This window comes from Schistocerca serialis, chromosome 2 (genome assembly GCF_023864345.2).
Source record: "Schistocerca serialis cubense isolate TAMUIC-IGC-003099 chromosome 2, iqSchSeri2.2, whole genome shotgun sequence".
Taxonomy (NCBI): Eukaryota; Metazoa; Arthropoda; class Insecta; order Orthoptera; family Acrididae; genus Schistocerca; species Schistocerca serialis.
In genome coordinates, this window is record NC_064639.1 from 290,438,521 (window position 1) to 290,464,914 (window position 26,394).

The 26,394-nt window shown below is 42.5% G+C and overlaps 1 protein-coding gene across 1 annotated transcript in view; it reads right to left on the minus strand.

Moving 5' to 3' along the window:
• LOC126455916 (suppressor of lurcher protein 1-like) overlaps window positions 1–23,922 on the minus strand; it is a 170,056-nt gene extending 146,134 nt beyond the window's left edge. The window contains exons 1-2 of the mRNA XM_050091673.1: window positions 23,807–23,922; window positions 20,150–20,377 (exon numbers count right to left, since the gene is read on the minus strand). Coding sequence (XP_049947630.1) covers window positions 20,150–20,377; window positions 23,807–23,922 — 344 coding nt within the window. The remainder of the gene's footprint in view (window positions 1–20,149; window positions 20,378–23,806) is intronic.
• Between the last annotated feature and the right edge of the window lie 2,472 nt (window positions 23,923–26,394).

Sequence of the window (26,394 nt, forward strand, 5' to 3'; positions counted from 1 at the left end):
AGACAGTTTTCCGTCCTCATTCTGGTAGAGAAACAAGAAAGGAAATGACTAGTAGTGGTACAGAGTACCCTCCTCCAGGCATCGAACGGTAGCTTGCGGGGTACTTATGTAGATGCAGAACCTCATACAAGTAATTCTTTGAAGAACTAGGCATATTGATACCACCATTTCTACGCATTTACTTTATCATGAATCTTCTGAGAAGACCAGAAGAAATTTGAGTATAACGCTGGCAAGAAGAATAATTTGCAGAGTCCATAACTGAACGTTTCTTTCGCATTGGATTGAACAAAGTAGGCAGCAGTATATATTTTTGACCATCTCTATTACGAATTAAGAATGCTAGCAGGTAATGGAGCCTTTAAACACAAATTTAAAAACATGTCTGTTTTCGAATGCCTTCTACTTACAGGATAATTTCTGAATATGTACTTTCGGTATGTGGTTGGCTTACGTTTATAAAAATTTGTAACTCAGTTCAAAGTAAGAATCAGGTTACGTAAATGAGTAACATGTGCCCATGTTCTCATAGATAAAACGTGTCTTATTTGTAAACCTACCGGTTAACAATTATTGAAGTATATGAAATAAAAACGTCACAACTTTTGAACGGTTTGCGATAGGAAGTTCAAACTGAACGGTTGGCCACGGGGCATGATGGGAATTAGTATGCGTATGCGCACGCGACTTGTTGTCGGCCATTTACACTTGAAGATGTCGCGGTACAGCGTGCTTGAGCATATAGTGCTTGTGAAGGCCTACTATGCGATCAATAACACTCCAACTGCGGCTCAAAGGAGGTTTGCAACAGAGTTAAATCTGAAGACAACCAGTCCAAGTACGCTAACAATCAATAATTTGGTTCGCAAGTTTGAGAGAACGGGTAGTGTTCGTGATGACAGCGTTGGCAAAGTCGGTCCTCCATTGGAGCAAGAGAGTGTTTGATGTCCTGGAGGAGCACTTACGTGACTCCATTCTGACTCTGAGGTACCCGGAGGCCACTAGCATTGGCCTCGGTTAGCCGCCATATTCTCCGGATCTGAATACATGCAACTCCTTTTTGTAGGGCTGTATTAAAGACAAGGTGTACAACGACTACCCCAAAACTGTTTCTGAGCAGAAAACATTCAGGAGGTCATCGACAGCATAGATGTTCCAACACTTGAGCGGGTCATGCAGTATTTCGCTATTCCATTGCGCCAAATCATCGCAAGTGATGGCAGCCATATCGAACGTGTCGTAAACAACATCCGAATATCTGTAGTGACGTTTACACGTTGAATAAAGTGCGTGCAGCCTTAGTTTGTAACTAACTTTAGTTTTCTTTTCCATATAGTTCAATAGTTGACACCCTATGCTTAACACAGCTGACATCGTGGTGAGCTATTGTAAAAATCATCTACGGAACATACAAAATGCATCCAACTAATTGGCTTCGAATTATGAGAGGAAAAGCATGTTGTTATCCTATGTTTATTCGTATAGTGAAGTGCATATGGCTGATTTACGCGATGCCATTATTCCTCTATGCATTTTTTCATTTACATCCATAGAAACAAGCAGATACTCTTCACTCAGTCACCATTGTCAGCTTAACACAACAATCTAATACTTAGAAGTTCCTATTGATCTTGCGCAAGCTGCGTTCTTTGATTTATTGTTGAACTCTGACAAGAGATGAACCCGAGCAAACAACGTACATAACTTTGGAAGCTGAAGCTATCGGAGAGCAGTTGAAGACATTATATCCGAAGAGTCTTAAATCCATGAAATTTTTCAATCAACAATTACATTTTTGTATAGGAATTCAAAACACCGTATGATGATTAAACTTTATATTGAAATTCACATTTAATTAAAAAATTCTTAAACCTTTGAAACAAATGTACGTCTCTTGACCGAGAGATAATACGTTTTCGGAGCAACGGAGTGTTTAAATACTATTTACATCATGTAAATTTCATTTAATAACAAATGCAACTATGATATTTATTTGTACCTACTCTACACGTAGTAATTTGTCTTAATACGTGATTTATTTTTTCTCTTGAATGAGGTGAAATGTATATTCGTGTCATGAAAATGTTTGATTTTAGCTTATGAATCTCATAAGGCAAACGCGGAAAATGTGTGTGAAATAGAGGAAAAACTGAACAGTGTAAACTTACCACATAAGCCAAGAAACTGTTTAGCGCAATCAAACATTGTTTTCTCTATACTTTTCTTACACATGACTTCACTCAAGAGGCACATTTGCATACAAATGTTTGTAAACACTTCACAGATGTTTCTGTTCATGGTGTGATCAAAGATGAATTTATCCGTAGTGCCGGAGATCTAATTGTTACACAATAGACATACACAAGGAATTGCTTTACAGTAGGTCTTTAAAATTACTGAAATAACTGAGGCTTGCAATCTCTGTTCGTTTAACATAGATTCTGTTTTTGTTTTTTTATTTTATTTTGTGGAGCTATATCTCCAGTTGTTCTAACAGATTTTTGGTCTTACATGTTCTTGAAAACGGGTTTTAAAGTTTCTGCCTGTTTTCCCTACGTACTAACAGGACAGCTGGAGAATGACACTTTGTACGGTTAAGTTCTTTTACGGTAAGTTCTTTTCTACAATAAACAAAATGTCTACTGGTAGTTGGCTTCTTTCATTTGACAGAACGTTTAGTGTCGCAGTTCTTTCTACGATTTCCATGCTGCACATGTTGTCTTATGCAAGAAAAGTGGCTGAATAACAATTAATCAATTTTCTACTCTGTTTCTTTCAGTTTTTAAATCACGTTCACTCCTGGTTTTTGATTTGGTCACTGATTTAGGTTTCTCTCCATAGTTACTAGGAATTTTGAAAGTATATTCTGCAACATTTTCCAATTTTGTGCAGCGAATGAGAATTCCGTTATCAGTAACTCCAGACGTTTTGCCCTTGAAGATCGTCATAGCTTTCACCGAATAGGCGAAACAAATAGGTGGTAACGTGCACCTTTGTTTTACCCCTTTTCTAATTTGGGTTTCACTCTGTTCTCGCACTTTGGTTTTTACTCATGTTTAATATTGTTGTTCTATTTTGATGGTCTAAATGTGTATCTGTCAAGATTTTCGGTAATATGTCTGATTTAATGCTGTCAAATCCCTTGTATAGATTAATAAAGGCTATGTAAGTGTTCCTATTTCATTCGAACCTTCTCCCTAGTAAAGTCTTCAAGTCTACCAAGGCTTCTCTAGTCGCTATTTTTGGTCTAAATCTGAAGTGATATTATGTTCCATTCCACTATTGTTTTACATTTTATTCTATTCCTTTTTTACTTGGTTGGATTTTTATTACATGTGAAACTGGAGTTATCATTCCGTAAGTGGAGCAGTTAGTCGTGTCCCTTGGTTTAAAAGCGTTACGTTTTGTACAAAATCTTGTGGAAAGAGTTACACATACATGATACCGATTTATCATTTAGGAAGTTCATTTTTCATTTGGGAGTTCATATGGACCTGGACCTTTCTTCAGTTTCAGTTCATTCGGTGCTGCTTCAAATTCAGTTTTATTTACTTGAGAGAGGTGCTTCATTGGGTGGTAGACTTCTTAACAGAGGTAATCGACTGTGGTTTTAATAACCATTTTCATTGTTCAGCTGTCAACGTGCCATATGGATCACGTGTGCCTGAACAATAACAGAAGGTGCCTTCTGTCATTGCGGTTGAGAAAAAATGTTTTTAGATGAATACAAAATTATGCTACATTATAATCCATAATAGCAACAGACTGATCGGTTTGCACTTATAGTATAGCGCATTGATGCTTTAGGATCAAATTTCCAAAAAAAAAGTTGCTATTACAGTACTTCATTTGACCATAATTGCGTTTTAATACGTGAACTATTTTTGAAGAATGTTAAATAACCCGAAACATGTAAGTATGTTCACTTTGCAATATTCAGATCATAATCAAAATAAGATCACATTCTACACCTATAATGATAGATTCAAACTGCATCTTAGACCGAGACCCCAGGCCATGCTTTTTGTGCGGTGTTCTTGTCCTATTTAGCATTCGGAGATCACCTTACCTGTCATTTCACATTGAATTTTCTCTACTGCCTGTAAAATAGTAACACGCTTTCATTTGTAGGAGTTCTGAGAGGCTGGCAACAGATTATTTCCAAGCCTGCAGATTCAAGTAGTGACGCAGTTAATTATGTTGAAGCTAAGAACGGCAGTGGAGAGCATGATTAAGAGTATGCACGCAATGTTTTCGAATCTAGGAGCGACATATAGTCTGAACCTATGATGAAAGTTCAGTGCAACTCAAATATTGCAGGTATATATAACTTGAATGTGTTTCCCGTCACTAGCGGTAAGAAAATTTAATGGAAACGGTGACGCGGCAAACAACGCGAAATCGGCAGTTTTTACGAAACATTGTAACATAGCATTTTTCATATATAGAAATAAAAATTTGTAGGGATCAGTTTTTTAATATTAGTTATTTAATGTTGAAATTGTATCTGCAGGGCAACACTTTGCAGACTTCCTCTCTAGCCAACCCGTACTAGAAGTTCAATATATTTTCTTTTCCCATTTTTCAATGATTGCATTCGTTTTATGTATACTGCACAATTTTTCTTATACTGCAAAAAATAATGCGAAAAGGTTTTTCTGAATGTAAGAAACTGTAACAAGGTACTACATGGTCATTTACCTAAGAACAAATAGTCTATTCTATTTAGAAGTGTTACATTCAAGAAAACTTGTCAACAGTGCATTTAATAGTTTATGAGTTACATTATTTCTCTAATGTACACCAAAATTCAATAAGTGAAAGCAAATTATGAAGTATTATCAGAAACGAGTTATAATTAAAAAAACATTTTGAATCAAAAGCTATTGGCAAACAACATAAGTTTTCATTTTCAAGACAGGGAAAATCGTTAAGACATTAAAGGAAATCAGTTCACTTCCAAATATCACGAGTTCCATTGTAGACGACGTTCTTTTGTTTCAAGGTACAAGATGGCGCACGACTGACGAACTATGTCTTAACCACCCACACGTTACATAATTAATTTTAAAAATAGACACAGTTTCACTCAGCGTATCACTCTTTAACAGAAAAATGATCAATATCCTTCAAACAGCTTCAATATATTATACAGAGCTCCTAATATTTAAAAACGATGCACAGATCACAACTTCATGTTTCATAACAACAAAAACAGGAGAAAATGCTGGAAACGATTTGTGGCGTTTTCTACCGCGAATTCCTTTTTGTGATTTTAATATCAGTCACTAGATCGAAACACGACCAGGAAACATCATATGTTCCTGGGTACTCGATGCACCAGTTACAACACTCTCCTCTACTTTTTTTTTCAGAGGTGATCTTCACGTATAGCCCTACAGTTACCGTTAATTTGTCGAGCGAGGAACTGATGCCCTAGATGTAACCTATATGCCCTGCTGGCTATTCTGTTAGCATTTTTATACGCACCATTCAAGCAGCCTATTTTGATAGCACGAAATTAAAAATACGAGAGCCACTAAATTCGGTACTTCAGCACTATAAATGCGCAAATTAATATGGTCGCTGCTCAGGTTTGCTTCTGCCAGCCAGTCTGACCTCAAGCTGGACTAAAGTTGAGGGTGCTAACAGGAACTTCATTCCACTAACATTAAAAATTATTTAGGGTATAATGGCACTTACCTGACTTGGGTTGACAGGGGAAAACTGAACAGGCGCCATGTTAATTTACGTGCTAGAAATGTTAAATGCGAGCATATAAAGATTAAATAATACACTGCATGAAAGGTCTTTTCGAAATGTGTCGCTTTTTGTGCGACCTGCTGTGGAAACAGGTTGAGAAGTCTGATGACATTGAATAAATTTTTACCTCTGTTCCATCTTAAAACGGCTTAGTGACAGATTTATTATAGTGGAAAGTTCGTTGATGAAACATGATGCACTAGACGTAATATCAGACGTATATGCCCTACTGCCATATTCTCCGATCTCTTATCTCAGAGGCGTAATGTTTTCGAAGCTACCTTACAAACATGTTTTGTTTCGAAAAACTTTCAGCAATGTTAGGTTGCAGAGCAATGTTTTCTTCAGTTAATAAGATTTGAGTAGCTATATCAGTTTTTTTCTTTTTCAGTTAGTGGAATAAATGTGATGTGTGATATCAATAAGCGCAAGGTTCAAAACAGGCTATAACGTCTACATCAGTGGTTGCTAAACGGGGACAAAATAAAATTTTTTCAGGGGTAAAAAGAACATGATTCAGTGTGTTTCGGTCACAAAGCTATATTATTTTTAAAATATAGCTCTTTGGTCAGCCTGTGATACTGATTGCATAGGCTAGCAATAATTACATTGTTTTTAAATTTCGAACACTAGTATTAACGCGTAAGACGATTTGGAGGAGGTTACTGCTTGTGAAACGAATGTGTCAGCATGTAAGAGGTTCATGACTAAGGAATTTATTGCTAGCGCAGTCCAGCAGATGTAATTTCGATGGTTTGCTTACAAGCTGCTTGCGATATGTAAGCTACAATAGAATCACAGACCAGAGAGCAGTGTCGGCAGCAGCAGTAGTAGTAGTAGTAGCTCTCAGTGGGGTGGTTGGGCCGGTCGTGGAGAGCGATGGTCGTGCCAGAGCGATATACTATAGGGTAAAATCAAGAATTACTATTCATAGCCGCGCGCAAATGTAATTTGTAACAACTGATTTTGTACTATTGTTATATCAAGTTCCATGTAAATGTTTTTAAAAAATCTTTTAATAATAATCTTTCTTATAAAATAACTTTTGGCAATCATTCATCTGAATTTAAAGATTTACTAATTTCTCCTATCCATGGTCATCCCGACTATCGTAAAGAAAAATCAGTTGTTTCTTTTTATACATGGCTAATGTAGCGGCCAGTATTGCACTGGGCTGTGCCAGAACAGTTTCTTATAGGAACAGATAATAAGCGTTATCCGGCGACTTCATTGAGGTAAGAATTTTAAATTTATTCAGAATGACTTTTCAGGACCATGACGCAGCATTGGTGATGTCCAGATTTACCAGTTTAGGTTCACAGTCAGTTAATTATTGAAAGGCTATATATCAGTCACATTTTCATTGCGGGGTTACGGAGATAATTTATCTGTTGGGAAGTTACAAGCATCTTCCTCTCATAGTCCATCAGCTACAAACATATTTACACAGTGCATATACTGCATGGGGGCTTAATTATTATTAATGAAAATACTTTTTAAATTTTTAGTAGCTGTATGTCCGATTACGCTGTGTCTCGTAAACGGCCGGCCCTGACTGGTATTATTACGCAATCTGACTGCATAGAACAACAACAAAGAATGAAATGAAAATTTTCGTTAACACAATTAATTAATTAAGTCCCCAGCAACTATAAAACCTACGAAACCAAAGCACAAGTATAACTGTTCTGTGTGTGGACTCAACGTACACATCTGGCACGGTTCTTCTTCAATAAGGCACGAAATTTTAAATATCATTTATACTGACGTGATAAAAAGAAAAATTAGAAACACTATAATTGCGCAAGAAATCCAGAATTACACTCTAATACAAGAACACAGGCCAGATGCTTTGTTGACTGAACCTGTAATGACGCATTATTTAGGACACTGAAACAATGAGAGAAAAAAGAAAAATTTTTTTTTACCTTCATTTATATTGATGAAAAGCACTCTAATCATTACAATCTCTCCACACCGACTCGCTACGACCACATCTCAACAAGAACTTTTCAGTATCACATCTCAGCAAGCACTCTTCCCTACGACATCTCAGCAACCACTTTTCACTAGCACATCTCAACAAGCACTCTCCGCTACGAGTTCTTAACAAGCACTGACTACTACGAGTCCTCGACAGGCACTGCCAGTGGAGGCGGCTGAATAATACTCTTTGGCGCAATCTCTGGCGCTGTGGCTCAGTGTAGCCACCTTTCAATACGACACTAAAATTGAGACAAATGTATCATATGCCTAAATATCTCACGAAAATGTCTTCTCTGAGTTGAAGGTAGTTCCCATAGTAGACAAGAAATTGCTTCTTTACAGTCTTCGCAACAGTAAACGGACTAGTTGACGTCGTCAGCATAACAAAAACTATTTAATGGTTACTACACTGCTGCATTGATTACTAAACTACTGTTATTATTATTATTATTATTATTATTATTATTATTAGTGGCAGTAGTAAGAAACAAAGCACTGATAGCCCGAACTCTTCCAATTTCTGCCATTTCGCATGTGAGGAGTCAGCAATCAACTGATTTACAAACAGTATGTGTAGTGCACTCATTTTAACTTGGTTGATTTTAGATGGAGGTGCAGGGTGCCACTAGGGAGAGGAGTGGTTTGGCGAAAACATGTTTTGTAACAAGTGACAGCCCTGAGTGTGGACAGTTAGCTTTCATTTCTGAGGATTCGTAATAGCACTCGGCATGCACTGAAAATCGCTTCATCATTCTATAAAAGAGGTTGTTAGAAATAAGAAATACCAACTGTGTTGTTGACTCTCTAGTTTGTGATAAAATAAAGCGCTCACAAAATCTAAATATCATTTACTTTTCGCCATTTTAAAAATAAAAGTTTCTAAAGAAAATTCTTGATCATTCTGAATGTGGTAATGTGTATATGTGTAATGGAGAAGGGGGAGGGGATGGTCCTAGCTAATATCTGCCTTGACTCAGGGGTAATGGTCTCTTAACATTTATGAACCACTGATCTACGTGTATGAGAACAGAAACTTAGGATGAATTTCAGGAGATGCACAGAACTACAGGATTTTAATTTTCAAAGAACAAGTCCATTTTAAAAGTAAAACTCTTTTACTTGCAAGCACATAAAAAACTTGCGATGATTTTTACATTTACTTTTAACATCAAAGTTTTCAGTTACCTTTCACAAATGTTCAATGTGCTCTCTAGCGGACGCACGGCAAACATCCAAACTATAGTCAAACTCATCCCACACATGTGGGAGCATGTATGGAGTTCCTGTATTCATTGCTGCTACTATGCACAGTCGCCCTTCACACGTAAGTATTACAATAGCGCACATAGACAGACACTTTCCACAACCAATGAAATATCATTGACAACAGGCAACCTTGGAGGCCAATGACAAATGCCCAGTCGCACGCCCCTTACCAATGCATCACGTATACAGCCGAACATTCGACAAAAAAGGTGCAGCACAATTGCAACCCTAGTGCATCTGCTAAAACGGAGAACACAAAATTATTTTTATTGTTGGGTTATTCGAATCTCGTTGTGACTTTAACGAGAGAGCTAGCGAACCGCAGCAAGGAGATCACTACCAGCAGCCACGGAAACCAGCAACTTAGAATTGGCCCCGGAGTTAACTTCCAGTTCCGATGTGAAAGTTAAAATTCTCCCCAAGATTCTATCCTCATTTATGTGTAATATACGACGAATTGGATGAATTTTCTGGAATAGCTTGAAGAATACAATAGATAGATATATTTCCAGTTTCAACATAACACTGTAACACAATGACATAGCACAAAAATTTAAAAAAAAGATTTGAAAAATAAACGAAAAGAAGCAATGAAAAGCGGTAAAAAATTAAAAACTTAGTTCAAAAACAAGGAGCCAGAAACTAACACCGGAATTGGCAAATATTAACACTAAATTCGGGGAAAAAATAGCGCCGTAACTGGCCGTAAAATAAAGCGATGTTTCTTTCTGTCCCTCCTCATTACTTTTCCATTAGCGTAGCTCTTTCGCAGACAGGTGAACATTCCGTTCAACAGAGTCTATTGAGTCAAAGTTCCTTCGTTTTGTCAACTACGTACCAAGGGTGTGATAAAGGAACCATGACGTTTGCTGGTCGCTGCCCACCTCATGCGATCGCCCTTAGGACCCGTGCAGACGTAGCAGCACTTTTTAGCAGCGCTGCCGATGGCAAATGCTGCAGATGTACGAGCGGTTTCACACACAGCCGCCGGCCGGGGTGGCCGAGCGGTTCTGGGCGCTACAGTCTGGAACCGGGCGACCGCTACGGTCGCAGGTTCGAATCCTGCCTCGGGCATGGATGTGTGTGATGCCCTTAGGTTAGTTAGGTTTAAGTAGTTCTAACTTCTAGAGGACTGATGACCTCAGCAGTTAAGTCCCACAGTGCTCAGAGCCATTTGAACCAACACACAGCCACCGAACGGTGGCACTTCCTACTGGCTGCTTCGTCGAGAACGGCGACCACACAGAGTTGCTCCACTCGTGACTATGCAGGCAACGTAATGGTAGCGTTCAGACTACGCCACAGCATACCAATGTTTCAAACGGACGAGTGCAACGTTGCTAACCCGCGTATCCCTTGTGCAATAGCTACTGCAAAGAGGAAGTTGTAGGTATGGCGTTGGGCAAAGGAATAAAAGCACCAAACATCAATAGAGAAATGATACCATTAAAATTAAAAAGTGGCCTGCCATATGCGATCTGAAACAGCACGATTACTGCAAAGAGATTGCAAAGTAGAATGCTTGGCAGTCCATCATGGGGACATTAAGAACAAATGTAACTGGCACGTCCACAAAAGAGAAAATTTTCTAGGTAAGAAAAGTAATGTTTATTTCCACTAAATATCCAAATACAGGAAATACAAGATGTATCAAAAAGAATCACCTGATTTTGAAAAAAAAAACGTAACTATTATATTATATTAGAACAAATAAGCCCTCGGTCACAAATATTAAGTCAAAATTGACCAGGTTTCGACGCTACTATGAGCGTCGTCTTCAGAATTAGACTAACTGTTCTAAAACATATTATGTATATAATACATTCATAAAATTAAAGTTTGTACTGACTGGAAAAGATGCAGTACTTGCAAGTCACACATCAAAAAAGATCTAAGCCGGAAAGGCGACGTCATGAATAGTTGTGAGATGGCGAGCCGCTAAGGGCTGCCCGTACTGTGACTAGAGTCTTGTTGCAACCCTTGTTCACAGTATGAGCAGCCCTATTCATGAAGTCGCCTTTCCGGCTTAGATCTTTTTTAATGTGTGACTTGTAAGTATTGCATCTTTTCCAGTCAGTACAAACTTTAATTTTATGAGTGTATTATATACATAATATGTTTTAGAACAGTTAGTCTAATTCTGAAGACGACGCTCATAGTAGCGTCGAAAGCTGGTCAATTTTGACTTAATATTTGTGACCGAGGGCTTATTTGTTCTAATATAATTCTGACACGGTCACTGAACCTTAGCAGCTATGTTCAAAGTTTTACGTAACTATTATATTATTTGAGAGATGTGCGAGAACAACTTACTGTTGGAAAGAGCAAACTTTCTAGTTCTACGTGGTTCCCGATAGGTAGCAGCAGTGAGCGCCCACCTCAGTTCTGGTAAAAACAGTGTCGGGACAACAGAAAGCGTTTTGTTTTATACGTTGTGCGCAGTGCATGTCAGTAACGACCGTTCAGCGTGCCTTCCGTACTAGGTATGGTGTGGATCCTCCTGCAGCAAGGAGCATTAGACGGTGGCATGAACAATTCCGAGGAACAGGCTGTTTGTGTAAAGGCAAATCGCCGGGCCGTCCGCGAGTGTCTGGACAGACGTCGAACGCATCCGCCATAGTTTCACAAGGAGTCCGCTGAAATCCGTTCGCCCTGCAGCTCGACAGCTCAACATGCCCCCGATGTCAGTTTGGCGTGTGTTGCGTCGACGTTTACACGTGAAACCGTACGAAATTCAAATTCAGCTACTGCAAGTTCTCGTGAAGGTGACACACAACAACGTGTGGACTTCTGAATTTCGTACTTGGCACTATGGAGGACGAAAAAAAAAAAAAAAAAAAAAAAAGTAGAAAAGGCTCTGAGCACATGGGACTTAACATCTCATGTCACCACTCCCCTAGAACTTAGAACTACTTAAACCTAACTAACCTAAGCACGTCACTACGTCACACACATCCATGCCCGAGGCAGATTAGAACCTGCAACCGTAGCGGTCGCGCGGTTCCAGACTGAAGCGTCTAGAACAGCTCGGCCATGCAGGATGACAGTCTTCTTCCACGCTTAGTGTTTAGTGACGAGGCAACATTCCATTTACATGGAAAGATGAACCGTCATAATGTGAGAATATGGGGTACGGCACAACCACATGGAGTTGTACAACATCAGAGGGACTCTCCAAAATTTAATGTGTTTTGTACATTTTCACGGGAAAAGGTGTATGGTCCATTTTTCTTTGCCGAGAACACTGTTACAGGAAGCACATATCTCAATATGCTTGAGAACTTTTCTTTACTTCAGCTGGACACTGATTCGAACGACTTCATTTACCAACAGAATCGGACACAGCCACACTGGCATCTGGAAGTGCGGAAATTTTTAAATCGAACAATTACTGAACGATCGACCGCTCGCACTGGACCAAATGATTCAACCTTACATTGCTGTCCTCCAAGATCACCGGACCTGACTGCATGTGGTTATTTCTGGTGGGGGTTTATAAAAGACTCTGTTTATGTGTCTCTGTTACCAACAACAATGAGTGAACTGAGACATAACAGTAGCTGTGGAAGCTGCAACTCAAGACATGCTCTCTGCAGCGTGTGAACAATTTGAATACCGCACTGACATAAGCCGTACATCTCAACGGGGGCATGTAGAACACATATGAAAAGGTAAGAAAAAAGAAAAACATTTTTAATTTCCCGTTCAAAAAAAAAATTTCATTGCATATGTTTATTAGCTTCAGAAATATAGACGTGCCAAATCGGATGATTCTTTTTGCTACAGCCTGTGTTTCAGTAGCTACAATACTTCACAAATGCAGTACATGGAGAGTTGTATTTCAAGCAAATATCTCAGCTGCATGCTAATCGTAATTTCAGATTTGTTGTACATTTAAGTCATTTCCATGTTCCTTCATTCTTGAAGTAATCTGCAGTCTTTGTTCGGATGCATTTAGTATCAATTCCAGGTAAAGAGCTGTCTACCGGCATCTCATCCTCTAGTCCAGAAACACAAGACGTGTCCTCAAACCTACACCGATATCTTTCTCTGACAAGGTAAGCAGAAGACAGGAAGTTTCTATTGTAATTTCTATCGTGTCTTGTTGAACATTTAATGAAATATCCTCCACTTACTGCTCAGTGTCTTACACGAGCAGAGCAGAGTTTGCAGCGCCGCTGACACCTCTCTGCAGCGCCACTAACGCGTGCTTGGAGCACCACTTAAACGCTCGGTAGGAGCACCACTAACGTCAGCGGAAGCGCTGCTTACGAACCACTGAGCGGCGCTGCAAAGTGGCTCCGCGTGAAGCCAGCCTGAGCACCGTGTGTTAAATAACACCCATTTCCCGACTTCCCTCGCTTCGAGATCAGCGTCGTAGCTCTTGTCACTTGTGTGCTCCGCTGTCTGTAGCTGTTTCTTGTTTGCGATTGTACAGTAAGTTAATAGAAAGTCACTTTTTGTTGATGGCAGCCGCTGATGTGTATCTGAAATTATAATTTGCCTCCCGTAAGTCATTACTACCACTCAGCTTTCGCAATGAAGGAGATAAGCGTGTGTGATTTCAGCCTAAAACACTTGTAAAGTAAGCATTTCGTCTTGTCAGTCAAAGAATTGTGGAATCTACGTGCTGATGACCTGACGACTGATATAACAGCTACAGTATGAATTAGCAAGTTATCAAAAGTCAGTAGTAGCTTAATGCGACATTTTCGTCTTGTTACTATTGTCAAAGCCAGCATAATATTCAGCGAAATTAATACAGAAGCAGTGCAGAGTTTGTGCCGGCAGCAGTGTGTTCGTCAGCAACCAAAGAAAATACGGCAGAACACGTCAACTGTTGCAAATAATTCTTTCCACAAGATAAACAAGTAAATGAAACAATCGATACGGAACATCAGGAAGTTTTGCATTGTCCAGCACAGTTGGACATTTCCATCGTACCTTACAGATTTGCTAGGCACGTGGTTTTGATAAAAATAACGCCCGCTGCTGTGGCCGAGCGGTTCTAGGCGCTTCAATCCGGAACCGCACTGCTGCTACGGTCGCAGGTTCGAATCCTGCCTCGGGCATGGATGTGTGTAATGTCCTTAGGTCAGTTAAGTTTGAGTAGTTCCAAGTGTAGGGGACTGATGACCTCAGATGTTAAGTCCCATAATGCTTAGAGCCATTTTGATCCAAAGAAATTCTTGTCGTATGTAAAGGATGCTAAGGGAAATGCCTTCTCTACGCGATAACGATTGAAAACTGTAGATGACAAGAACACAACCTTCCGAAAATCGTTCAGCGATGATGACGACGTAGACATTCCAGAATTTGAATCAAGAACAGCTGCCAACATCAGTACCTCAGAAGTAGATAACCTCAAAGTAGTGAAGCAACTGAAGTCACTTAATATAAGCGTATTCCGGCCCAGAACGTATACCAGTTAGGTTCCTTTCAGAGTATGCTGATGAAATAGCTCCATACTTAACAATGATATACAACAGCTCGCTCGACGAAAGATCGGTACATATAGACTGGAAAACTACACAGGTCACATCAGTATTCAAGAAAGGCAATAGGAGCAATCCACTAAATTACAGGCCCATGACATTAACGTCGGTACGAAGCAGGATTTTGGAACATACATACACTCCTGGAAACTGAAATAAGAACACCGTGAATTCATTGTCCCAGGAAGGGGAAACTTTATTGACACATTCCTGGGGTCAGATACATCACATGATCACACTGACAGAACCACAGGCACATAGACACAGGCAACAGAGCATGCACAATGTCGGCACTAGTACAGTGTATATCCACTTTTCGCAGCAATGCAGGCTGCTATTCTCCCATGGAGACGATCGTAGAGATGCTGGATGTAGTCCTGTGGAACGGCTTGCCATGCCATTTCCACCTGGCGCCTCAGTTGGACCAGCGTTCGTGCTGGACGTGCAGACCGCGTGAGACGACGCTTCATCCAGTCCCAAACATGCTCAATGGGGGACAGATCCGGAGATCTTGCTGGCCAGGGTAGTTGACTTACACCTTCTAGAGCACGTTGGGTGGCACGGGATACATGCGGACGTGCATTGTCCTGTTGGAACAGCAAGTTCCCTTGCCGGTCTAGGAATGGTAGAACGATGGGTTCGATGACGGTTTGGATGTACCGTGCACTATTCAGTGTCCCCTCGACGATCACCAGTGGTGTACGGCCAGTGTAGGAGATCGCTCCCCACACCATGATGCCGGGTGTTGGCCCTGTGTGCCTCGGTCGTATGCAGTCCTGATTGTGGCGCTCACCTGCACGGCGCCAAACACGCATACGACCATCATTGGCACCAAGGCAGAAGCGACTCTCATCGCTGAAGACGACACGTCTCCATTCGTCCCTCCATTCACGCCTGTCGCGACACCACTGGAGGCGGGCTGCACGATGTTGGGGCGTGAGCGGAAGACGGCCTAACGGTGTGCGGGACCGTAGCCCAGCTTCATGGAGACGGTTGCGAATGGTCCTCGCCGATACCCCAGGAGCAACAGTGTCCCTAATTTGCTGGGAAGTGGCGGTGCGGTCCCCTATGGCACTGCGTAGGAGCCTACGGTCTTGGCGTGCATCCGTGCGTCGCTGCGGTCCGGTCCCAGGTCGACGGGCACGTGCACCTTCCGCCGACCACTGGCGACAACATCGATGTACTGTGGAGACCTCACGCCCCACGTGTTGAGCAATTCGGCGGTACGTCCACCCGGCCTCCCGCATGCCCACTATACGCCCTCGCTCAAAGTCCGTCAACTGCACATACGGTTCACGTCCACGCTGTCGCGGCATGCTACCAGTGTTAAAGACTGCGATGGAGCTCCGTATGCCACGGCAAACTGGCTGACACTGACGGCGGCGGTGCACAAATGCTGCGCAGCTAGCGCCATTCGACGGCCAACACCGCGGTTCCTGGTGTGTCCGCTGTGCCGTGCGTGTGATCATTGCTTGTACAGCCCTCTCGCAGTGTCCGGAGCAAGTATGGTGGGTCTGACACACCGGTGTCAATGTGTTCTTTTTTCCAGTTCCAGGAGTGTATATTATGTTTGAACGTTATCAATTATATCTAAGAAAACGCTCTACTAGCACACAGCCAACACAGATTTAGATAACATGTTTCTTGTGAAACACAACTCGATCTTCACTCACATGAATGCTGAGTGCTATCGACAAGGAATATCAGACTGATTCCTTATTTCTTGATTTCCAGAAGGCTCTTGACACCCGAGTGTCTCAAGCAGCTTGTAGTGAAACTGCGTGCTTATGGAATATCGTCTCAGCTGTGCGACTGGATACGTGATTTCCCGTCAGAGAAGTCACAGTTCGTGGTAACTGACGGAAAGTCATCGAGTAAAACATAAGTGATTTCTAGCGTTCCCCAAGGTCGAGTTATAGGCCCTCTGCTGTTCCTTTTCTATATAATCGATTTAGGAGACAATCTGAACAGCCGTCTTGGGTTGTTTGCAGATGATGCTGTTGTTTATCGTCTAGTAAAGTCATCAAACAGATTGCGAAAGAATTGAGAAAAGATATCTGTATGGCGCAAAAATTGGCAGCTGACGCTAAGTAATGAAATGTGTGAGGTCATCCACCGAGTGTTAAAAGGAATCCATTAGACTTTGCTTACACGATAAAGCAACCAAATCTAAAGAATATAAATTCAAATAAAAACCTTGGCATTAAAGTAAAGAACAACTGAAGTCGAAAACAACGCATAGAAAAGATCAGCTAAGCGAAGACTACATCTTATTGGTAGAACATCCTTAAGATGCGACAGATCCACTAAAGGGACTGCCTACCTACGTCCACTTTTGGAGCACTGCTGCGCTGTGTGGGATCCTTACCAGCTAGGAGTAACGGAGTACATCGAGAAAGTTCAAAGAAAGGCAGCACATTTTATATTATTGGTAAATAGTGGAGAGAATGTCACGGACATGATACAGGATTTAGGATGGACGCGATTAACACAAAGGCGTTTCTCGTTGCGGCAGAATACCTCACGTAATTTCAATCACCAACTTAATCCTCCGAATGCAAAAATATTTTGTTGACACCGACGTACATAGTGAGAAACGATCATCATTAAAAAAATAAGGGAAATGAGAGCTCGCATAGGAAGATATAGGTGTTTGTTTTTTCCGAGCGCTGTTCGAGAGTGGAATAATAGAGAATTATTGCGAAGGCAGTTAGATGAACCCTCTGCCAGGCACTTAAGTGTGATCTGATGAGTATCCTCGTAGATGTAGATGCAGGTTTTCTCTTAATCTCTTTATTCTCTTCGATTGTGAAGCTAAACATGCTTCTCGCTGCTGACCTGTTTCATTTCTTCACTGTTGTGTATCCTTGTCAGTTCATCATTAGCAAGACCTTCTCCTTTTTTGTCGGCATCCTGTTAAATGTTAATCTCGGGTAACACAATAAAATTCCAGTTAATACACTTTTCTCTACCTTTCGCAATTCACTTTCATTTCAGTTTATTTCACTTTCTACTATTTCTCACTTTTCCTTGATCCACACTAATCGGTTTACAAAAATATAGTGGTGCATGTATCGCGCCGCCGTCTACATATACCCTTCTGAGCTGGAGAATATAAAGCGTATCACAAGCACAACGAGATAACGGAACAATGGAGAATATCCTCAGACATACTGAAACATTTTTAAACATTCTGGAAAATTCCAGAGTGATATGAAACAATCTCGAAAGTACTGGAAGATTCTATAACGTTCTGGAAGATTCTACGACTTTATCCAGCATTCAGTCCAGTCGATTCCCAGCTGCTTCCCTTAAGAAGACCATTGGTGCGACGCCGTGATATTTTCGAATCCACCCCCTATAGCTCTGAACCGAAAGCTTCTTACCTGAAAAATTGGCTTGCGAAGTTTTAGCGTCACGCACTGACGCACCATACTTATATACAAATGTGGTGTCTGTACGACTGGTGATAGAGCGGCCGTAAGGAAATTATGTTACGAGAAACGAGGAGTCCATCGGCCTGCAGGGGTTGAATTAAATGAGTGATGAAGGTTGGAAATTTGTGCCGGACGGAGACAAATCCCAATGCTCCGCTTCTCTAGAATGTTTGCGTTAGTGGCCTCGGCCGTCCGGACACGCTTCCCATCCGACGGAACAGACACTACAAATCAATATGGACGAGGACGGCTCTAGTTACTTTCAGTGTGGGTGCACCGAACCCCGGCAGGACTTCGATTGCTACGAGCATTGGAGTTAGTGCAAGGGACCTCTACTTGCACGTGACTGGGTGAGAATTTGAGTTGGATGGGAAGCTTACCAAGATAGTCAAGGGGGTTAGGAAAACCGTTCTAGAGAAGTGGAGTATCCCGGTTTGAGTTCCTTGCCCTGCACAAAATTTTAGCCTTCATCACTGATTTACACTCACGCTCATAAATTAAGCATAATGCTGATACATGGTGAAACAACGTTCTGGTGGGCGGTTGGCGGGTTTAAATCACCTCGGGGTATGACCATAAGGTGCATTTGACCTGCGGTCGTCGCACGGTGGCGCTGGCAGCTGTCCACATACGCAAAAGTGTGCTGGTGCATGTCAGAGTACGATGCAGCGAGTAGGTGTGCAGACGTTTTCAGAAGTGCTAATGGTGACTTTGTGTTGAAAATGGCTCAAAGAACACAAATTGATGACGTGATGAGGGGTAGAATACTGAGGCGACTGTAGGCTGGTGGAACACAGCAGACCGTAGAATGGGCCTTCCGTGTGCCACAAAGTATGATCTGAAGATTATGGCAACGATTCTAGCAGACAGGAAACATGTCCAAGCGGTACAGTACGGACCGCCCACAGTGTACAACACCACAAGAAGACCGATATTTCACCATCAGTGCCCGCAGACGGCCACGGAGTACTGCAGGTAGCCTTGCTCGGGACCTTACCGCAGCCACTGGAACAGTTGTCTCCAGACACACAGTCTACAGTCGACTGAACAGACATGATTTATTTGCCCGGAGAGCTGCAAGGTGCATTCCACTGACCCCCGGTCACAGGAGAGCCCGTAAAGCCTGGTGTCAACAACACAGTACATGGTCATTGGAACAGTGGTCCTAGGTTATGTTCAGGAACGAATCCAGGTATAGTCTCAACAGCGATTCTAGCCTGGTTTTCATCTGGCGTGAACCAAGAACCAGATACCAGCCCCTTAATGTCCTTGAAAGGGACCTGTATGGAGGTCGTGGTTTGATGGTGTCAGGTGGAATTATTATTGGTGCACGTACACCCCTGCATGTCTTTGATAGGGGAACTGTAACAGGTCAGGTGCATCGGGGCTTCATTTTGCACCGCCTTTCCAGGGGTGCAGTAAGTCCCACCTTCCTCCTGATCGATGATAGTGCACGGCCCCACCGAGCTGCCATTGTGGAGGAGTATCTTGAAACAGAAGATATCAGGCGAGTGGAGTGGCCTGCCTGTTCTCCAGAGCTAGACAGCATCGAGCGCGTCTGGGATGCTCTAGGTCGATGTATCGCTACACGTCTTCAAACCCCTAGGACACTTCAGGAGCTTCGACAGGCGTTGGTGCAAGAATGGGAGGCTATACCTGAGCAGCTGCTCGACCACCTGATCCAGAGTATGCCACCCCATTGTGTGGCCTGTGTACGTGCGCATGGCGATCATATCCCATATTGATGTCGGGGTTCATGCGCAGGAAACAGTGGCGTTTTGTAGCACATGTGTTTCGGGACGGTTTTCTCAACTTATCACCAATGCTGTGGACCTACAGATCTGTGTCGTGTGTGTTCCCTATGTGCCTATGCTACTAGCGTCAGTTTTGTGTAGTGCCACGTTGTGTGGCACCACATTCTGCAATTATCTTTAATTTATGAGTATGAGTGTATTTCATTGTCTCTAGGCAGTGCTGATTTCTCGTAGTGTAACAACACACCTGTTTTTATTGTTGTATTGTTTATTGGTTGTATAAAAAAGAAGATAAGGAGGAACAGTGTGCGAGTAAAAGAAACAAAAATAAATAAATAAATAAATAAAAACCTGGTTCCACAAAGGGGCTGTTCGCCAATGAAGAACTGGTTTCCAAATGTGAACCTCTGCAGACTACTGTAGGAGAGGGCAATAGTGCGATACTTACTCTCTGTGGCTCTCTGGCGGCTGGTGCAGCAGGAAGTCGTTGAAGACCACTTGGACGCGCTCCTTGCCGCGCCCCTGGAAGTCGTAGCGGCAGTGGCTGCCCGGCGGGTAGGGGTCCGGGTAGCCGGGGGACGACACAGACCCGTTCTTCACCAGGTCGCTGCTCAGCGTCGCGTCGCAGTTGGACGCTGTGGGCACACCAGAGAGGAAGGCGAGCGTCAGCGTCAGCCTGATGCACCGCCCTGTCTACAAGCCTGCTATGCGAAGTATCCGAATGGCGAGTTCAGCAAATGCAATTTCTGATTAACTTCTCACGAGCAGTGTTAACAGTCTTGTAGAATCTTTTAAAGGACGTCATAGTCTACTCTAATTAATTATTCCTTTCACAACTGCCTACAAGTGGCACTGAAGCAAAATCTTTTGCAGTAACGCTTGAAAATGGCGCAAAGACCGGAACTGCAATTGTGAAATAAGTAATAACTGCAGTCGAAGGCAAATATCATGTCTTTCAAAAAATGCAGTTTCGTTTCAAACTCCAAGGCCAACAAAACGTCACACAACCAGGGAATTATCCGAATGCGGCGTAAATCGGTAGATGTGATGTACATGTACAGACAAACACGTCTTCGCTCAATGCTAAGCGGGGCTTATAACTATAGACAAATCTCCTCCAGTCGATGAGATTCCATGGAGAAGACGTGTCAGGAGACACACCAGACAGTAGTAGGATACCAACCTGACTGTGTCCGCCCCAACAGCTAAGTGGTCAGCGTGACAGATTGCCGCCCTACGGGTCCGGGTTCGATTCCCGGCTGGGTCGGGGATTTTCTCCGCTCAGGAACTGGGTGTTGTGCTGGCTTCATCATCATTTCACCCCCATCCGGCGTGCAGGTCGCCCAGTGTGGCTTCGAAAGTAATAAGACCTGCCGCAAGGCGGCCGGACCTGTCCCGCAAGGGTCCTCTCGGCCAATGACGCCAAACGCTCAATTCCATTTCAACCTGACTGTAGGCCGCTGTACGGCCCGACAGCCAGTAGTGATGGTCTAGGGCATCGTTTCTTTTCATAGCAGGACTCTTTTGTTTGTCATCCTCGGCACCCTCACAGCAGAGTGGTACGTCGAGTATATTCTACGCTCCGTTTTGTTGTCCTTCATGGCAAGCCATCCTGGCTCTACATTTGAGGAAGATAATGCTTGCCCGCACAGAGCGGGAATTTCTACTGTTTGTCTTTGTCCTTGCCAAACAGTACTTTGGCCAAAAGGTCACCGGATCTCTGCTCAACTTGAGAACTTTTGGAGCATTAGGGGCAGCATCCTCCAACCATTTCAGGAGTTGATCTAAAGCACCAAATGGACAGTATTTGGGACTACATACCTCAGGAGGACATAAAAAACTGTCAATCAATATCAGACCGAAGAACTGCTTGCATAAGGGTCGGAGGTGGACCAACGCGTTAATGGCTTGCTCAGTTCGTGAAGCTCCTTCCCTTGAATAAATCATCCAATTTTTCTGAAACTGTAATCGTTTGGCTGTACACGTATATCAGATCTGCCGATTCCTTGCACTCTTACTGACGAAATAATAAATTATTAATTTTTCAGCTGTATTTCATTTCTTAAGATCTGATGACGTACTTAATTTGAAATATTTCTTGCATTAAATGTATTATGTAAGTTTACAGAGGCCGTTTTTCAAATTGCTTGAACCGGATTCTTAATCGACCAAACGATTCGGGCTATATTTGCGCTGTTTCGTTAATCATTCTCTTAATAGACACAACCTGTCCTCGTTAACATCGAAGTCGGTTATCTTAATTCCTACATTATTTCAGAGTAACAATTTCATCAAACTTTCGCGGTTGAGTGTCACTGAACAATAACCGCAGACAATCAAAACTTTTCCTTTTAGCTAAGAGAACTTCTAATGATATCTCTTACTATTTAGATGATGACAGGATATTTATAAATGGTGTTACTTTGGATTTCTACCATGCTGGATTAATAATAGGATACCTACGGGTATCAATCAGTTTGGTGAACAAAAACAGCCGAAGTTGCGAAACTTACTTCTTTTTCTTTAATTAATGACCGTTTCCGGGTATCAGAACCCATTCTTAAGTCATCCAAAGACAAAAAAAATTATAAATTCCGTAACAACAAGCAAACCTTGTTAATATTGTACAAGGTTTACGTGCTAGCACGAAGTATACCATTTTTTTCTGTTTGGATGATTTGAAAATGTGTTGTGGTACCTCAAACCGGTCGTCAATCAAATAAAAAGAACTGAATTTCGCAATTTTGGCCGTTCATCGAACTGATGAAAACGGTGTCCTCTTGAATCATTTGAATCATACCCATTTCTTAATGTCGTTTAGCTGCAGGACTGTTCTACTGTAGAAATTTCCCTACTTAGAGAGACATTTTAAGACCTCCATTGAAAATTTCTTCTTTTTAAACAGCAATTGGCACTGTCAGTGCAGCCTTCTCATCTTTCTTTATCTCCTTTGTTTCTAATGATACTGAACAAGGCTTCGAAGGTGTTAAATAATCAATATTATTGTTATTCTTAGTGTTAATATAAATGGCATTTATAATTATCATTCTTCACACCTGTTATTAGTGTTGGTAATTATAATTCTTCGAATGATAGTTTCTCAGATGTATATAAGTGAGACAGGAGCACGCATAGAAATTGCGAATATTTTTGTAAAGTTTACTAGTATTTGTTGTTACTGGTCTGATTTAACATAGAGCCTAAGGGACGTAACCCAGACAAGGTAAATAAACAATAAAGAAGAGGGTGTGCTGAAATGTAACGCGTCCGAAACTTTAATGTGAAAGCTCTTAATGTTTTTTTAAAAATAAAACGAACTTTATTAACGTTCTACAATTTTGTTCTCCATGTGTAGACATTTCTCAATACAGTCTCCCTGGCGTCGAACACTTTTCTACAAACGAGACACCAGTTCGTTGATACGAACCCTGCAGAATGTTTGACTTCGTTGATGGAGTCACAACTTCGCACTGTTTGCACCACTTTATCACGATCAAAGTGAAATCTTCGTAGTTGTTCTTTAAGTTTCGGAAAGAGATGAAAATCGGATGGAGCCAAGTCGGGACTGTATGGGGGATAATCGGTGACAGTGAATCCAAAGCATCTGATTGTTGCAGAAGTGTCAGCGCTCGTTTGTAATCTGGCGTTGTCATGCTTAAGGAGAAGGTACACCATATGTGGACGAACTGTAGAATTCGAAACTCTATTACAGCAAGTGTTTTCTCACACAGCAACAGAGTTACGTTACACACGGCCATGTTACGCGAAACAATTCTGAGCTCTCTAGTGGCAGAGGGCTGGAAGTATGTAAACACGAAGAATTAAGAATAAAACTTTATGGATTGTCACATAAAAAAATTCGGAGACATTACATCTCAGGACGCTCTTGTAAATATAGTAATGTGTGATCCGGAAATTTCAGTCAAATAAATTAGCTACACAACTGCTTAGGCTAAATTTGATTCCTCTAACCTTACAAGTTCTTGGTGGTGGAATTTCATTTTCGTCTGTGTAATTAATATGACTATTTTTAAAATTAATCCCGTGCGCAGGAAGCTTCCCCTGACTTTACCTGGCCTGCTCTTTTTTGCCTTTTATTATTTACATTTCGAACAACCTGTCACCATGGCCCCGTGTAACCGGCAGCTGCCACGCAGATGTGACGCGTGCCCCCGGGGAACGGGACTGCGTGATTTCCGCAGCACACAGCGCCACCCGCATTCGTAGCAGGCGCGAGACGCAGCCAGTTCCGCATGCGGGCCGTGCGTGCATCACGTGAATAATACAACGGCGACGAACGAACCGTATTTTCCTCCGTTCGCGAGAAATTGGACAGCGTTGGCACGACGTAAATTTTTGATAAGAATAGAACGCCCGGAAACAACGACATGACAAATGCAGAAGAGCGCCGCCTCTGTGTTGTCGGGAAGTTCCTCCTTGAGTTTCAGTTCCGTTTCGCTGTATTTTCGCTTTCTATCCCGAGGGAATTCAGCGTTTTTCTCGGAACCTTACAAGGCTGCACAAATACAATTTCGCACCAGTGGAACCCATCAGTGATTAGTGTTCAGCGTCGATTGTGAGGCAACATATGCGAGGCGTTTAGGAAGTATTGCACACATTTTTGTTCTCGGACGATTTCGGTTGAAACAAAAGTGAAATTTGTTGTGGGACATCATGGAATATTCTCGCTTCACCACTTTCTTTCCTTTCTTTCACTGGTGCCGTGACTCGCGCTGACGCAGGGTCGGTATTGTTAGGAACGGATGTGGCAAAGTTAGTGGAAAGGGGTGGCCGGATGCCCTTCCTGCCGCTACCCCGTACCCCCCCGGGACGGAATTAGTGTACCCCTGCTGTCTGCGTCGAGTGTAATTAATGGAATAGTGCGAGTGTGTTCAGATGTCTGCGAACCGTGTAACTGAGGCGGAACGTGGGGACCAGCCCGGTATTTACCTAGCGGGATGTGGAAAACCGCCTAAAAACCACATCCAGGCTGGCCGGCACACCGACCGACGACGGTAATCCGCCGGGAGGATTCGATACGAGGCCGGTGCGCCTACTCGAGTCCAGGAAGCAGCGCATTAGCGCTCTCGGCTAACCTGGCGGGTTCTCGCTTCACCACTACAGTCTCATTAATTTCCGGTTGGTGGCGGCGCTTTACGTAGCCTTCAAATTTGCATCTGTAACAGAGGTGTGTTCCATGCAGAACTCTGTCATTGAGACACTGGGCCATGCGTCTGTCGCCACCGCAACAAGTTCGCGCAGAACTGTTGGATCTTCCGCTTGCCGGCCGGCCGCACACAGCTATGAGCTGCAATGCTGAAACGTGCGGACACTCTTACTGGTGGTGGTGACACACTCGTCCACCATTTGGGATACTCCTAGATGTGCTCCCTCTGGGTTCCTCGTCACCTAACAAATGACCATGAGGAGCAACGAAGGACCGTATGTGCGGAATAGCTTACGCGTTACGAGTCTGATCATGACAATTTCTGTCGAATATGGTCACAGCCGATGAAACATGGTTTCATCATTTCGAACCGAAAACAAAACGGCCATCCATGGAGTGGAGCCGCATCACCTCTCCTCCGAAGAAATTGTTCAAAGTGGCAACCCCAGCCGGTAAGGTCATGGCGACAGGTTTCTGGGACTTTGAAGGGGTTTTCTGTTTGATGTCCTCCCTCATGGTGCAACGATCAGCTGTGAAGTGTATTGCTCTACACTCAGGAAAGTGAAGAAACATCCTGAGTGTGTTCATTGACAAAAATGCAAACGAACTTCTCCTTCTCCGTGACAGAGAAATGGCACCCACTGATCGGCGCACCCGAAAGGAGCTCACAAAATTTCACTGGATGGTTCTTCCTCATCCAACCTTCAGCCCGGATCTCGCATCTTCCAACTTCCATCTGTTTGTCCCAATGAAAGACGCACTCCAAAAGAAGAAATACTTGGATGACTAGGAGGTTATTGATGCAGCAAGTCGTCTGCCAGTAGAGTGATACCATGCGTGCACACAGGACTTACCTCTAAGGAGGCGTAAGGACGTCGCACTGAACAGATGTAGTGTTGAAAAATAGGGATTTGTAGCCAAAACAGTGGGGAACAATATGCTGTAGTAGAATGCCGAATAAAACCAACCTGCTTGCGGGAAAAATATGTTGCTTTATGTATTGAACGCCTCTTAAGGACCTTATCGACCACACGCTTGCTTCACGTATCTTCCATTTCTTACTGTTGAGTGTGTTGATTGTCCATTTGAGCTAATTCTCACCTAATTCTGGGTCCTTCGTCTCACTCCAGCTGTTGTTCTAGAGAACAACGTTGTAGGTAGTCTATTCCCTGACATACTTGCTATAAGACCAGCCCAGGTCAACATTCTCTTCTTCAGCACTTCGACGACGTTACTTTGTTTGTGGAACTCTCTTAGTTGGTGTTCTCTTTCAATAACACGTTATCTTTGTTGATTGCAGGCATAAAAAATTTTCTTAACTGATTTCCTATCCAATATTACAGTGGACACTTATTTCAGTAAAAACTGGACATATTTATTACCGGGGAGTATTTGCGATCCTTATTTATATAAAACTGTCAATTTTTTTCAGTCTGCAGACCGCTGCTGTTTAATTCTGAATTACGGTTTCGGCTAACGTCGCTTATCTTCAGGTAGTATTTTGTAGTTGCAGAAAAAACGGGTCG